At 42.0% G+C, this 16,512-nt stretch overlaps 1 protein-coding gene across 1 annotated transcript; it reads right to left on the minus strand.

Annotated features, from left to right (window-relative positions):
- Positions 1–12,333: 12,333 nt before the first annotated feature.
- LOC119804268 (germ cell-less protein-like 1) lies at positions 12,334–13,863 on the minus strand. Its single transcript, XM_038315741.1, has one exon. The coding sequence runs from the start codon at positions 13,861–13,863 to the stop codon at positions 12,334–12,336; it is 1,530 nt and encodes a 509-aa protein (XP_038171669.1).
- Positions 13,864–16,512: the final 2,649 nt, after the last annotated feature.

Here is a 16,512-nt window from a genome sequence, read left to right on the forward strand (position 1 = left end):
CCCATGTTTTCTTCATAGATGACTAAAACAATTATCTGCCATTAGAAGGGGATATAAGAGAAGAGGACATGTGTATTAAATTGTAATATAATTTCAATCTTGCCTCCTGAATATAGACAGAGAAAGGATATAGTAAGAGATAGAATGGTGCCAGGGAACTAAATAGCAAAAAACTGGACAGCCTAGCAGCTGTCCATTGCTGGCTAGACAGTGTAAGCAAAGGCACAATGATACCACCAAACTATTTTTACAAACTACAGGGCAAGACAGTGCAGAGATTCCTCCCTTTTGTATTCTTGTTGAGGCCATCTCAGATTTAACTAGAATTTGATATTGATGGAGAATTCCATGGGAAATTAACCAGCTCTGTTCTAGGAACCCAAAGTCAAGATGCTCAAACTAACTAATCTTAGTTTCTGTTAAACTGCCTGCTTGTGTAAACCTTCCCCTCTAGCTGCTGTGCAAGATAATAAGATACAGTTTCTGCTTTCCAAAAGCCCTCTGGTCTAAATGCTTGGGGTTACCAAATATCCGAGTTTAATCCCAACTGTAATTAAAATTAAAATTTTTTACTGGGTATAAACTGTGTCTGAGTGGTCATCTCTAGTAGGTATTCTGTAACACTAGACCACTCTGAGTACAAGGAAAAGTCGACTGAGGGAACAAGCTGCTAGGCTGCTTCGGGAAGTAGAGGACAGTAGCCTTGCCGGTTTTATTGGGAAGGTGGTAGTGATGGTTGATGGGGTGGAGGACAGAACAACCTAGGGGTTAGCAAGGGAATATTGATCTGTTACCAGATGTTTCAGTTAATCAGGAACTAGAAGCCCTTGCTGGAGGTGGGTAACCATTGCGGGCAGATAAGGGAGGTAGTGACTTTCTGGTAAACAGAACCTGCCTTAGGAGATCTCTGAGTTTAGCTGAGAACAGCTTTCTGTTTACCCAATAACAATCCTTCTGTTTACTTAGTCAGACTCCTGACTTGGTTTAGGCCTAGGCCGTGATCTTAGGACACTGTGAGCGGCATTGCCAGTTTGGGGGCCTGCTTCGGACCTTATAGGCAGGCAGTCATGACAGGGACAACCCAGCACAAGGCTAGAGATAAATACACATTTAAAAGGGCAGGCAGACAAAGATGGTGTTGAAAAGATGCAGGCAGACACAGGTAGAAATTGGTATAGAATGCAAGAAACAGGAAATAAAAGAAAAATAAACACAGGAAGAGCCAGTTTGTGACTGTAGCAAAAGTAGCAGGAGTAATAGGCAATGAGTAAATGATTATACACAGTAAGAATAAAGAAAGATACAGAGACTCAGAAAGACAGGAAGATAGCAAGAAAGACAAAGTAGAGATAAATAAATAGAAATAACAGACTATTAGGAACATAAGTGATACCATTTTGTATAAACTTTAAAACTATTTTGTGTGATTTGGAATAATGTAATGTTTGACAATGTGTTAAGCAGTCAGCAACAAGGCAACTCTGCTATGAGCCAGCCATAAGGTGACTCAAATCCAAGCTTATGGTAGGCTCTGATCTGCTAATGAACCAGCCCCAAGGTCCTGCTGGTATGCTAATGAGTTAGCCCTATACTGTGGACAGTGCACAAAGCTAGAACTTTGGAGAGGACACCAGGATGGCACTGCTATGCTCCTGAGATATATAGCATCTCAAGCCTCTGCACTGATTCCCACCAGCAAGGGGACTTTGAAACCAGCCACTCTGTGACTCTGGCTTCAGCAATCCTTCAATTCACAGCATCATTGCTGAGTTCAGAAATGTAACAGTTTTGATAAAAAAGGCTGTGGTTCCCCAAGGAGTGCAGAAGGGCACAAGGGGCATCCTTGTCCTACCACCCGAGGCCTCTGCAGGTCCCAGGCAGATGGGAGGCAGCAGGTGAGAGACCTTGGCCTGTCATTGGTGGGGCATGGGGTCCAGGAGTCACATCAGGTGAAAGACAGAGACAGATAGGGAAGGGCAAGAGAGAGGTGGGGGAGGGGGAGGGAGACGAGAGGAGAGGAGGGGAGGGGAGAGGAGGGAGGAGGGGAGGGGAGGGGGGAGGAGAGGGGAGGGGGGAGGGGAGGGGAGAGGAGGGGAGTGTAGGAGAGGAGAGGAGCCAGGACAGCAGCAAACTCTTCCTAAGAGTGATGGGGGCAGAGAAAGCACAGGTTAAAAGAAGAGGGAAGATCCTCTTGCCTCAGTGGAAGGGGGAGTGGGTGGGGCTTGTTTTTTAAAGGGACAGAACAGACCATTACATTCCCATCTCTCTCTCTTTTTTTTTAATAATAAAAAGGCAGGAGGTAAGGAACAACAGGTTAAAGGAATTGGAACAGTGGATTCTCAAGACTGCTTCCTGCTTATTTGTGGGCATTGTCTTGGCAGGGAGAAACCTGAAAAAGCTGGGTGTTGGTCATACCCTGGGGTAGCTAGCCTCTTTGCTCCTCTCTGGTGTTTGTGGTATGGAAATGTCTGATGTTTCTTAGACCTGTTTAAGGTATTGGTAGAAGAGAGGACAAAGTTAAGTTTAGGAAAAGAAATTTTAGGACTAGGGAATTGAGAGGGTTATATCTGACCTGTTTAAGGTAGTCCCTTTAATTCAGCTCCCTGGAACTCACAAGAATTTTTTGGGTTTATGAAAACATAAGTTTGACCAGAGTGACTGTGACAAATGTTTTTGCATAATGAAAGGTATCTTTAAGACTATGAAAGGCAGCATGAGAGAGGATTTTGTTTACTTGTGGCTTATTGAAATTTGTTTGGTGAGGCTGTCGTTTTAAAGGACTAAACCACTCAGCTGTCAAATTGCATCAGAGATCTTTGAGAAGGATAAAACTTTTCTTGAGTTATTGATTAAAAACAACAGAGAACTACTCCTCAGGTTTCTCAATGGTTGCTGAGAGTCATATTTTCTTTTTGCTGTTTAACACAGGGCCTGCCAGGCTTCAGAAGGTCCTGTGGGCTAAGAAATCTGTAGGAAGACAAGCCTACCTTGACCTGAACAGCTAGGCTGTCAATACCGGTGATTCTTTCCACTGTCTGGAAATCTTTAATTTATATGAAAGGCAGTTTTCCCCAGTGGTCAGTGCTTAGCAGTTGAAGTGAATTGCAGATGGACTTTGTTTTGTGCCAATCTGTCTTCTGTCTTCTTGGGAGGAAATAGAGTATTGATCCTAGGAGCCAACCTGTCTCTTTCTGTTATGAAAAGTTTTTTAATAATTAAGCATTTAAATGCCATATTCCCCAGATCTCAGAGCAGTTGAGGGCTGTTTACACGGTATAGATAAGTTATAGAATCTGCCTGGAGAGCTGGGTCCAAGCTTGACTGTACTGGCTCTCAACAGGTAAGATTTATACTTGTAAAAGACAGAAAAAAAAAACTGTTTTCAATAGAAGGTGAATGGCAGAACTGACAATATTAGAGAACAGTTTAATATATTTTAAGACAGGATTGGATTAAATATAAAATATTTTTGTAAGAGACTTAAAAGTACATACCAATTTAAAACATGAGACATTTTTTTTTAGTCTGGAATGAGATATAATGGGCAGACAATTATAACATTTAACAATAAACATATGTGAATTAAAATCACATTTATGAATACACACACATATTAAACAGAAATTGGGCAAAGTGGATGCTCTTGGTAGGTCCTACCAAAGGCATGCCACTATACAAAATACAAATGTAACAGAGTCAGCACTGAGGGACCAGGCAGGAAATACCTCAGTAAAGATGGCAGGACTTGGTCACCTGATCTGGCCCTTAGTTAAGATGGTGGTGAAGTCACCTGACCTCAGTTCAGATGGTGGTAAGTTCTCCTGACCTCAGTCAAAATGGCAGTAGTCACATGTTACATGGAGAAACCACAATTTTTGAGCTGCAGGAGTTTTAACTATAATAACAAGAGGGACATAGAGGCTGTGTAGAACATACATCTAAATCAGAATTATATCCGTGTGGCTATACCATTCACACATTCTTTCATACATGAAGTAGAATGAAAAATTACTCAGCACTGCGAGCCACCCTGTTGCTCAGCCACTGTGTCACAAGGCACAGCTGGGAGCAAAGTCTGGAACTGGAAACAGCTGCCTTACAAATCCGACTAATCTTGTTAGTTTCCATGGGACCAACGGTAGCAGTGGCAGGGATAGAATAGAAGGAATGGAAGCAAGAGGAAAAGAGCATTTTCAGACAGGTGGAGAAGAGGCTGCCCAGGGGAACTGGCAGGACACTGCCAGAGATTTACAGGTGGGTGACTGATAGTTTGAGGGTTTATTCTCCATAGCTGAAAAATGCAAAAACCCACAAAAACAGCGACACCACAAGGCCTGTAAAAGAACGTCTTCTCTCTACAGGAGGGGTGTTAATGAAGCTGACTGGCCCCAGTCCAGGCAACTCAGAAGCCAGAGAGGCTAGAGGCCACTCTGAGTGGTCTGTCACAACAAGGACCACTTAGGAGCAGTCCAAAAGAAAAGAAAAGAAAGAAAAATCTGAGGGACACCGAGTCCCAAAGTGAACCCACTGCTCAGCGTGTACAGTACTAGTGTGGGAGGACTACCCTGGGTAGTGCTAGTTTTTAGCTATCAGAAACAACTAGAGGTGAATGCCAGCAAAGGGCTCAACTGTAGCCATGAAGGCTGTGGTTGCCCCCCCCCCTTCTAGGAATAGCAGGGAATTTCTGGGAGCTCAGTGGTCAATTTCTCATTTTCGGAGAAATGGTTAAGCTGACTGGAAGGAGAAAACTCTTCACCAAAGCTGCTAGTGTGCTTACAGGTCGACATTCAGGTAGATAGAACACAGGGCTATTGTGAAGAAAACCGGTTTCCAAGCCCAAGGTTCCACGTGTCCTAAGCTGGCTCACCCATGGGAACGTGGAAGAGCCTGGAAAAGTTGTTCACAGATACATCAGGATGTGACCAGCACCCAGCTTTCTCAGGTCACCGTGCCCCCAAGACAATGCCCACAAATAAGCAGGAAGCAGTCTTGAGAATTCAACCCTGCAACTCTCCCTTCCACTGAGGCAAGAGGATCTTCCTTCCTCTTCCAGTCTGCACACTCTCTGCCCGTCTTTCTTGTCTTTCTTCAGAAGAGGTGGCTACTGTCATGGCTGTTCTCCTCTCCTCTCCCCTCTCCCCCTCTTTCTTCCCTTTCCTTCCACTTTCCTGAATAAACTATATCCAAACTCAATCTGCCTCTGTTTCTGTCTCCCACCCACTGTGAGACAGGCTGCCCTGCCGAGGTCTCCCACCAGTGCTGCCCTAAACTACTCACAGTGGCCCACTGCTACCTCTCAGGGAACTGTGTTGTTTTACCATTACAACAAATGCCCACCTGTCTGTGCTAGTGGCTAGCTGCCACTCTCAAGGACCTTATGGGACTTTAATCTGTGCCTTCCTTTGGCCTGCTACAGCTGAAGGACCTCCCTTTGGATACAGGTTGAGCTTGTTTCTTGGTGCTCTCATCAGAGAAGCTTCTGCAGGTGAAACCTGCAGTATTTCCTGCCTGACTGGCTGTTTCTACCTGTTCACTAGGTGAGATGCCTGTTTACATAAGATTGCAGTAACCTTTATAATAGAGTGGTATTAGAAGGAATGTTTGTGTGAATAAATCGAATGTACTCAAAAAGCAAAAGCCCCTATGGACATCCTCACTGCTAAATGCCTCAGTTCACCAGCTGTGTTCTCTGTACAGCATGACCCAGAAGCAGCCACAGAGATCATAGTAGACAAGAGTCTAATACTTCCATTTCTTATGCATGCTATAAATTTGTATTCTTTTTACCTGTCACAAGAGGCAGATGGGTGACACAGAGACAGGCAAGCAGGCAAGCGCGTGAGCACACATACACACACACACACACACACACACACACACACACACGCCCCAAGGAAATGGCCAGAAAATTTAGTGAAAAAAAAAAAAAACATAAGCAAACCGGGGGACAAGATAGGGCATGCTTTAGTAAAGATGGGAGAACTTGGTCACCTGACCTGGCTCTCAGCCAAGATGGTGGTGAAGTCACCTGACCCAAGTCAAAATGGCAGCAGCCACATGTTGCATGTAAAAGTCAAAAATTTTCAGCTATAGGGATTTTAAGCTTAATAAGAGAGACCTAGAGGCGTGATCTGCCCTGTCACTGAGCTTCCATGCCACAGCACAAGCCGCAGAAGGGAGCAAAAGGCTGGAACTGCAAAAGCTGCACCATGCCATGCTGGAATTGAAAAAAGCCAGGGGACGGACATGGATGGTTGCTACCCAGAGCTGAAATTGTGAAAACCCGCAAAACACCACTAGGCACACTGTGAGACGTCTCTCAACTGTGGGCAGGGTGTGAATCAGCATGCAACCTTCGCAAGATTAATGGGGGAGCATCCCCCCGCAGGCCATGAGTGAGAAGGTAAGGCCAGGCTGGATCCAGTTGCAACTGGAAGCCAGAGAGGCCAGAGGCCACTCTGAGTGGCCTTTGACAGTGAGGAAAAAAGGAAAAGAAAAGAAATGAACAAAAAGAGATAAAGAAGGATCTGAGGGACCCTGGGCCCTCAGTCACAGGTGAATTGGCCCCGGGGCCATTCCAAGCATAATTTAAGTTGAGGGAAACAACCATAGCAGAATGGGGGAGATTTACCAATGGAAGCCGGTGGTGGGGGTAGGAAAAAAACCATCCCAATCTCTGAAGAGGACTGGAGTGGGAGGGCCTATCCGAGTCACGGCACCAATTGTTATGGATTTACTGCAGGTACTGAGAGCAGAGGGGACCAGGGCAGGGCCCAGATGCACCACACAGCATGTCTCCAAAGGTGGCTAGTCCCCTGGGCATCCCTGGTGGCTAGCCATGTGGGTTACAGATGGGCAAGGGGCAGACAGATAGGCACACCATGCAGATGGGTTTGCTGCAAGCAGCCGGGGTCCCAAGCAGGGATGGCACACGAGACCACATGGGAGACTCCATGTGACTGGCGGGACAGATAGGCATACCATATAAAGTAAAGTTAGATATTTAGTAGATTGGTTATGAAGGGAAAGGAAAAGGGGGAAAAGGGGGTGGGGGACAGAGAGAGAGAGAGAGAGAGAGAGAGAGAGAGAGAGAGAGAGAGAGAGAGAGAGAGAGCAAGGGAGAGAGTCTGCCTCTCCCAGAGAGGGGACAGGAAGAGGGAAGGTGGGTTTCTGAGGCTGCAGGCAGGAAGGAAGTGGGTGTGGCTTGTCTCCTAAAGGGACAGAACAATCACACAGCTCACAGAAATGGCATGGAGAATTATTAATTATATAAGCTCAGTCTTAGATTAGGCTTATTCCTATCTAGTTCTTATAATTTAAGTTAACCTATAGTTTTAAATCTATATTCTTTTATGTGGCTTAGTTACCTTTACTCAGTATTTCCTATCCTGCTTCCTGTCCATGTGGTTGGTGATTCTGTCTTTCCTTTTCCCAGTGCTCGCTCTCTCTCCAGAAGTCTCTGTTTTACCTACTGCCTAGCTATTGGACATTTAGCTTTTCATTAAATCAATCACAGTGACACATCTTCAAACAGCATAATGGAATATTCTACAACATCTGGCCTTGATAAAACACTGGTTACAATTATTCTAGTTACAGGCTCAAAATTTTAACTTTCCTTTGGTTGTTTTCTAAATATAGATTTAAAAGTGCTACTCATTGTAATGAAATTATCTCTGGACAGTGGGAAGATTATTCATCCTTTTAACCCAGAACCAACTTTTGGTTTGATAACCTTGGGCTGTTCCTAGTTTTATAATGTAATTGGAGGTTGGTTTTCCTTTTAATTCCTCTGTCTTTGTCTGAATTTCTCTATTATCTGTTTTAGTAAGTTTTTCTAAGGCTTGTAACTTATCAGTCAAAACAACAGTATTTTCTCTAATGACTTTTTCTGAGGCCTATATCTTGCCACACATGTCAACCAACTTCTTTAGGGATAAAACAAGAATTCTCAAACTGATAATGCTTATAATTGGCATCACATAAACCCCATCTAAGTTAATTACCCCCTCATTTAATTGTCCCACTTTTAAAACATCCATCTTATAATCATACATAGACCTAACTCCCTCCATCGTAACAGTGTTTCCTATTTTTTTAAAAATATTTATTTATTATGTAAACAATATTCTGTGTGTATGTCTGCAGGCCAGAAGAGGGCACCAGACCTCATTACAGATGGTTGTGAGCCATCATGTGGTTGCTGGGAATTGAACTCAGAACCTTTGGAAGAGCAGGCAATGCTCTTAACAACTGAGCCATCTCTCCAGCCCCCATATTTCCCATTTTTTTTAACATGGAAAAACTTCTCTTTTTTTAAATTAATTCCCCCTTTAAGAATTCCCAATTGTTTCACCAAATCTGCTGCTTCTGGTGGCGAATTATGAGGCTGGTTACTGTTGCATAACACATCTGAGCAAAGTACACAGGCAGTGCAGAGCCTGGCTGAGGACAGCTGCAACTGCTAGCTTGTAGACATGAGCTGAGAGCGAGTGGCGGTTGCAACAACAGTAGAAGCCTGAGCAAGTATCAAGACAAGCTATCTCGTGAGACAGCAGCTTGAGGACTGGGTTTAGAGGAAGCCTGCAACCTATGGGGAGAGGGAGCTGTCTGAAACCCACATAGGGGATCATGCAGAAGAAGCAGGTGTGACAGGAGCTACCTGAAGGCAGAGCTGGCTGGTGGTGAGGGGCTAACTCTGATGGCAGTTGAAGCCTACATGCATGTGGAGATTGCTGTAGAGAAAGTACAACAGAAAAATCCATGATTTGCTCAGAGGGCTTGGGGACGAAAAGGAAAACCTAGCCAGAGGTGCGGCAACTCCAGTGGGTGCACCTCCCACATGCAGCTCCAGCTCATGCTCGTGAGTGCAAAGCCACTGACAAGTGGCTAGTTTGTATATACATGCCCTAAAAGTTGGATATCAGGTTAAGTGTTAATCTATTTAATCTTTATCAATAAAAATCAGGAATCAGGTATCGGGGTAAAAATCTGAAAGATCAGAGAAGCAGGGGAGCAACCTCTTCCGTTCTTCTGTCCAAAAAGAATTGAGATCCTGCCTCAACCTCACCTTACTACTTCCTGTCCTCTCTCTACAGTTCTCCAAACCTCTATGGTCGCTAGTGAATGGCTCTGCCCTCTGACTCCAAGCACACTTTGTCAGAATACAATGAAAATATCACACAACACACCATCCAGGCCATGAAAACTCCTTCAAAATGGCCTGCCACTCATCAGCCCCAGGTGGTCTTGTAGAACCTGCAAGCCCTGGACTTGCTGAACATTGTTGTAAACCAGTTCAGTTGATGTGACTGTTCCTTGTCTCCTCAGGCTGGATCAGCAAACCAGATGCTTCGGATGACTGCTCCCAAGTCCAGGCTTTTGACCAATATTCCAACCTTTCTGGACCCGTACTATGATGACCCTGCCGTAGTGCTGATTCTGTCAGAAATTACAGATTTTGTCATCAACAAAAGGCTGGAATGTTAGCTTTCAGGCAGTCAATATGTAGGTCTAATATAGGTCTCAGACTGTCCATATCTTGAAATGAGCTCAAACTGGACTATAGCGAAAATGGTGGGTTGATAAAAGTCATTATTCCTCAGAAACTTGTAAAACAAGTTCCCATCAGCCAAAAGGAGTCATTTCTCTTACCTTTAGCAGAAGAGACATATGGCTACTTGTGGCACCCATCAGCATATGAAAGTTCATGGTGGACTCCAGGCTCCCTCAGTATCACAAGTACATGAAATGCTACACATTTCAAAGTCCACTTTAGCATCCAGGTACTTCCCTGCCCCTAGCTATCTGTCAGCCTTATAAACATGATTTGTCCACTCCAGACTATTTTCTCCATATCTTAATTTTATATCTTTTTAATTAAAAATTGATTTAGTATAAAAATCTGACAGACATTCTCTTATATATTTAGTTTTGGTTTCTTCTACCCTCATCTCACTCCTCTCATCTCCTGAGCTCATCCCTTCTCTGCACTCTTTTGCCTCCTCCCTTCCCCTTATTACTTTCATAATACCCCTCCCTTACCATATGTCTCAGCTACAATACTCCTGAAAATTTATCCAAAGAATTCCATCTTCCACAACGGAGATACTTGCAATCTATGTTTATTATTGCTTTTTTTCCAACACAGTGAGTAAATGAAATCAACCAATCAATGTCTATCAATAGATAAACAGATAAGGCACAATGAATTTTTATTTTCCTATTTACTGAAATAAAATTATAAAATTTTCAGTAAAACTGACAAAATTAAAAATGAACACATTAGCACAACTCTCATAAAGATAAATATCATTCTCATATGTGGATCATAGCTTCTAACTGTGTATATTTGTCTCAGTGTAAGAGTAAGTGAGAATATAGGCCTGGAAACTAGAAAGGGGCTTACAGTTTCACTTGAAATATAAAGTGAGGCTTGTTGTTTGTAGCTAGAGCTAGGTATATAGAACATAAGGAAATGCCTATCATTTAGCTGTTTCATATTACCAATGCTAAATTATTATTGGAACACTAGTATATAAGTTTACTATTACAAAGTCTTTCAAATATTTTTTTTTAATTTTTTTATTTTTTAAAATTTTTATTTGTTTGTTTATTTATTTATTTATTTATTTATTTATTTATTTATTTATTTATTTATTTATTGTTATCAAGACAGGGTTTCTCTGAGTAGCTTTGGAGCCTGTCCAGCAACTCTCTCTGTAGACCAGGCTGGCCTCAAACTCAGAGATCCACCTGTCTCTGCCTCCCCAGTGCTGGGATTAAAGCTGTACACACCAACACCTGGCTAACCTTCTTAATGAGAAAAGAAAGTGAATAAAGCAATTTCTTCCCAAGGACTAAAGATTTTAATTTAATTGGGAAGAAAAATATAAACCCATAAGGAAAATTCTTTTTCACCTAAGTAAAACTTTAAAAATGTTGGTTGTTTTTTTTTTTCAGCTTGTGTTAGTTTTTACACTCTGCGTACATACTTATTTGAATGGATTCTTAACTGAACTAAATTATTTTACATTGTTTAGCCACAAAGAATCAGTAAGTGAGAAGTAGAATATCTGAGAAGAAATAAAGTAATAACCGTTTTCAAATTACCAGTAAGGTTGTTCCCAGCAGTTCTCTCCATCTCAGACAATAAGACTTTCTACTTGCTCTCTAGATTGCTAAACAGACCTTTATCTTACTTCAGAACAGAAAGCACTTATTATTATTATTACTAGTCTCCCTCTTTCAAATATTATGTTACTATTCTTACTCTTTAAAATAAACATTTTGTGGCTGGAAAGATGGCTTAGGGAATTAAAAGCATTGACTGCTCCTCCAGAAGACCCAAGTTTAATTCCCAGCACCCACATAGCAGGTCCAGTTAAAAGGAACCCTGACACCCATGGAAAAAACACAAATGCATATAAAAACAAGATAAAATATAGTTATCTCTCTCTGCTTCCTGTTTAAAAATAAGCAAATAAAAATATAAGCTAACTTTTTCAAAAATGAGCATATTTTTCAAATACAGTATTTTTTTTCAGGGCTTGGTGTTGTATTCAGAGCCACACACTCACTATCAAACCACCCTATAACTTGTTATACCCTGTAATCCAAATAAAACTTCCGCAGCAAACATTTCTGAAGCTCAATGATATGTGTATACTTGTAAATATTTAGACTTTAGTAAATGAATATAACTATGTAATGAAACTGCACCCAAGCATTACATCGCAAATATTGCTAGAGATTTTGTAATGTCTTCTTGGGAAAATCAAGTAAAGCTTAGTTATTATTACCACATTCTTAGTTTCGAGAACAACAACATAAAAATAATACTTCCCCTTTTTTTCACACAGCAAACATGGAAATTAAGTGCTATACTCAGAAGGAGGGAAGGAGGAATGGAGGAAGAAAAGAACTGAACTGTGAGTAGGACAATCAGTTCTCAATATAACTGAAAGAGAAATGAAAATGTTCCTTTCAACATTAACTAACCAAAGTACAAGAAATGCATTTTTAAAATGTTTCGCCAAGAAGTAGCTCAGGTAGGCTCTCTCCTAGTTTCCTTCCATCATCTTCCCAGCATTCTCAGAAATTATGGAGATATTGATAGGTGGTAATCCAGGATACGCTGCCACAGTAACTGTACTGTTATGTTTTGGTAGTCTAGAGGAGCTTCTCTTGATTCCAAGATATTCTCAAACTTTCTGGGCTTTCTTCAACAGAAATGCAAAGTGAGTCATCAATGATGATCAAGTCTGGTTAGTGTCATAGAGGCAGATGGAATCTTCAGGATGTTGCCAACCCTTGAGCTCACAGAATAGCTTCTCATTTTCTTGGACTTCTGCTTGATTCCCCTCTCTGGCTAGGGCCACTCTCTTCAGGAATGTATAAGAAGTTACATGCCACATACATGGGGAAAGTTAGCTCTTGGTCTTCTAGGTTGACCACTTCTAATTCTTGATGCCGTCTCAGGCAAAGAACATGATAGCCAGTATCCTTCCTTAAAACAGCTTTTCCAGTCCCATCCAATGAGATCACACGCAGACGAAAGACAACTCTTCTCTGCCAGAGTAAGCTGACACTAAGGCCACAGGATTTGTTCAGTGCACTGCGCCGGAATACAACGCGCCTGTTGGTGTAGCACACTACCAAGTCCCAGCCAAAGTTGAAGCCAGACCAGGTCCAGTTGCATGGCTCATCCGCATGAAGTTGGCCTCCACACCGCATGCTGTTACCATGGATTTCAGACATGTAAACCTCTGCTGGCCCAAGTTCCCTGGTCTGCTCTGCCCGAATAAGCGTTAGCCATTGCTCTTTGTATAGTGGGGTCAGCCATGTTGCAGGGATCAGGGCATCATGTTCAATAATACGTGCTGAAGGCAGGTCACAGATGATGTAAGGGAGCCTTAGTTGCTGGAACACTGGCCCAAAGGCTCTCCCCTGATCAGTTTCCAGAAAAGGGGTACCATTTGAATTGGTTTTGTACTCGTCAAAGTACAAGTCGGCAGCAGCCAACAGTGCTCCTTGGGATCCTGACCATGTGGGTTCCAGGTGCAGGAGCATCCACTTTTTCAGTGTAGTGTATACATCTATCTCCACACCAATCACCAAGAGATCTGAAGAAGCAATGAGCTCTTTCATGAGATCCAGACGGACACCTCGCAATAGTTCGCTGTTTTGCCGGATCATGAGGTTGTCTAAGAGCCACTGTTGGCAAACGTATCTGATGTCCACAAGTCCGTAATTCTCAGCATTGTAGTAAAAGCTACACACAGTCTCGATATTGACTGAGACCTTCATTATCTCCTCACACTGTTGCATTAACTCATCTAACTGCAGCATACTGGCTGTGGCCAAGATGGCGATGACTCGGTAGGGAGGAATTGCTATGCTATTACTGTATAAGTAGCCCAAAGTCTGATGGAAAGACTCGCAATCAATATTCTTGTCAGGCATCTGCATCTCTATTGTATCCATGTTTGTCTCCAGCCAGGCGCCGCTGAACATGCTAGCAAAGTACCTAGACCGGCATAGGTAGACCCGGTGCAAGCACCACTCCTCCTCAAATGCATGGATCTTAATGTCACTGTTCTCACCCCTCAGGAAAAGTGACTCATAAATGGCTCTGGACTTGGACTGGGCCATTTTTTTCCGGGGGACTTTTGCTGGGTGTCCTTCTGGGCTGGCCTTCCGCTTGCGGCCTACCTGACTAGAGCCAACTCCTGACGCCTCACCTCCCTGCTCTTCCTGGGCAGCGTCCACTTGCGCTTCAGCAGCCTCTCCATCTCTAGCAGCCTGAGGTTCATCTGCGGGACGATTTCCTCTGAATGAAAATAGACTCTTTACAGCACCCATGGCTTCGTCTGAAGGGTGAAAACTTCCTCGTCAGACGTAGAGGCCAAAAAAAATGCTACCTCAAGCCGGAAGGTGACGGAGCAAGCGGCTGAACAGCACACGGCTGAATAGCGGCAACATCAAAATGGCCGCCAAGACAAGCCACTCAGCAATACTATCAAGTCATTTGGAGACCTGCGCCCCCTACTTTGGAGGACCACACATTGCACTTCACTTCAAAACGTTCTGTTCTCGGGCCAGTCTCACAGACATACCTTTTCAGGCAGACCTCTCCGTTTATATTCATTAAATACAAGTAAATTTAGACCCATCTAAAAGTTTGGATGATGATTACTTTATCAGGAATTACATCTTGCTCCCATCTTTGTCCTCTAAACAACTTTCACATACCTTAGTAAGTTCTACAAATGCATCATCGGCACAGATAGTAAAGCTATTCTCTATATCCTGTGGTGTTTTAAAACTAATTTATTAAAATAATGTTTCCAGCTATACAGCATTTTAAAATCGTCTCAGCGTGAATCAAAGCCATCTGTTTGCAGATCATGCAAACATTTTCCCCAGAAACCTAAGCAGTAAATATTAGGCATAATCTTAAGGTATTAGGAAGATCAACTAGTCAAAATTTAAATCTGTTGGGTAAATTAAGGTCTGGACTTTACAAGTTAGTAATCTAGTCAGGGGCTATATTTCAAAAGCAAACTTCTGCTGTGGTGTTTTCTAACCATTTCATGGCTTAGATAATGTGGACATATAGCCTAGACAGAGGGAGCTTTGTCTCTCCTTGATACACTGAACATAGATAGCATTTTCCGCCTAGTAGACAGATGTACTGAGTTTACCCTAAAGGATGACAAGAATCACTAAATTAGTACATAAATACTCCTTGGAAGTGAATTTTTCTACACTGCAGGTGAAAATTTAGTTTAAACATTCCACAGTGATATGGTTAAACACCCAGGTTAGAATCCAAAAAGAATTACTTGACTGCATATTTTGACAAAATTCAATTGTCAAACTTGGTGTAAGTCCAAGAAGCAGGGTAATAAGATGAAACACATAGGATGTCTACAATCAGTAAATGTGCAGTATGTTTTGAATATCTGAAAATATCCTTCCTCTTTTGAGATTTATTTATCATATAACTACTACAAATTGTATTGGTGATACTGGCCTGGAAAGTTTTTAAAAGAATAAAGTGAATAAAATACTGGGGATGTAGCTCAATAGAAGAACATTTGCTTAGTATGCACAAGGTCCTGGGTTTGATTGTCATAACCAATTAAGAATAAAAAATTAAAAAAAGAATAAAAAATAAATATGGAAATAAAATAATTGAAATACAAAGTTAGTTGTTTAGAATTTAATCATCCTTATATAAACCAGGGTCATCTGGGAAGAATAAACATCATTTGAGAAAATGCCTCCATTTCATGGGCCTATAGCCAAGTCTGTGGGCATTTTCTTCATTAATGGTTGATGTTGGAGGTCCTAGCCCACTCTGGGCAATGCTACACTTCGGCAGGTGGTCCTAGAAAGTATAAGAAAGGTAATGAATGAGCAAAATGTGAGCCTGGTGAGTAAACCAGTAGGTGAGGGTCTTCAGAGGTTTCTACTTCGTTTCTTACTTTCAGGTTTCTGCTTTGAGTTCCTGTCCTGGCTCCTTCAGTAATAGAGTATGGCCTGAGAATTGTAAGATAAAATGAACCCTTTTCTATTCCAAGTTGATTTTGGTCATTTGTGGTAGTTTGAATGTAATTGGCCCCCATAATCTCACAGGGAGTGGCACTATTAGGTGTGACTTTGTTAGAGTGGGTATGACTTTGTTGGAGGAAGTGTGTCACTGTGGGGATGGGCTTTGTGGTTTCATATGCTCAGAGTACCCAGTGTCACAGTCTACTTTCATTCTCCTCAGGATATAAGACACTCAGCTACTTCTCCTACACCATGTCTGCCTGCATGCTGCCATGTTCTCCACCATGATATTTGACCTGTAAATGTATTCAGTTGTCCTTATGTGATTTTAATAAGTATCTTTGAATTTTACTTTCTTGCATGTATTTTGTTATTCTAGTTTCATAATTTGCTTGTTTGGTCTATAAATTTGAATTATTCCTTTATTTTCTGAAATAAACTTCTGTTACAAATCTTCCTTAAAGTACTACTCTGGTGTATTCATATGGTTTTATAAGTACTTTTAGATCCTATTTTGGTATTTTTAGACTCTAATATTGCTTTTTTATTAATATAATGCTTTTGTTAATTCTTTAATGATTTTATATATGTATACAATGTGTTTTAATCATATTTCTAACTTCCATACCTGATGGAGGACTCTCATTGGTTAATAAAGAAACTGCCTTGGCTTTTTGATAGGGCAGGATTTAGGTGGGTGGAGTAGACAGAATAGAAAGAAGGAGGTGAGGCAGATGCCTCGGGCAATCGCCATGCCTCTCCTCTCTAGGGCAGATGCTATGGAGCCAGCTGCCAGGTCAGACATGCTGAATCTTTCCCGGTAAGACACCACTCATGTTGTTACACAGATTATTAGATATGGGTTAGTCAAGATGTGAGTAAGAGGCTGAAACTAATGGGCCACACAGTGTTTAAATGAATACAATTTGTGTGTTGTTATTTTGGGGCATAAGC

Source organism: Arvicola amphibius, chromosome X, assembly GCF_903992535.2.
Source record: "Arvicola amphibius chromosome X, mArvAmp1.2, whole genome shotgun sequence".
Taxonomy (NCBI): Eukaryota; Metazoa; Chordata; class Mammalia; order Rodentia; family Cricetidae; genus Arvicola; species Arvicola amphibius.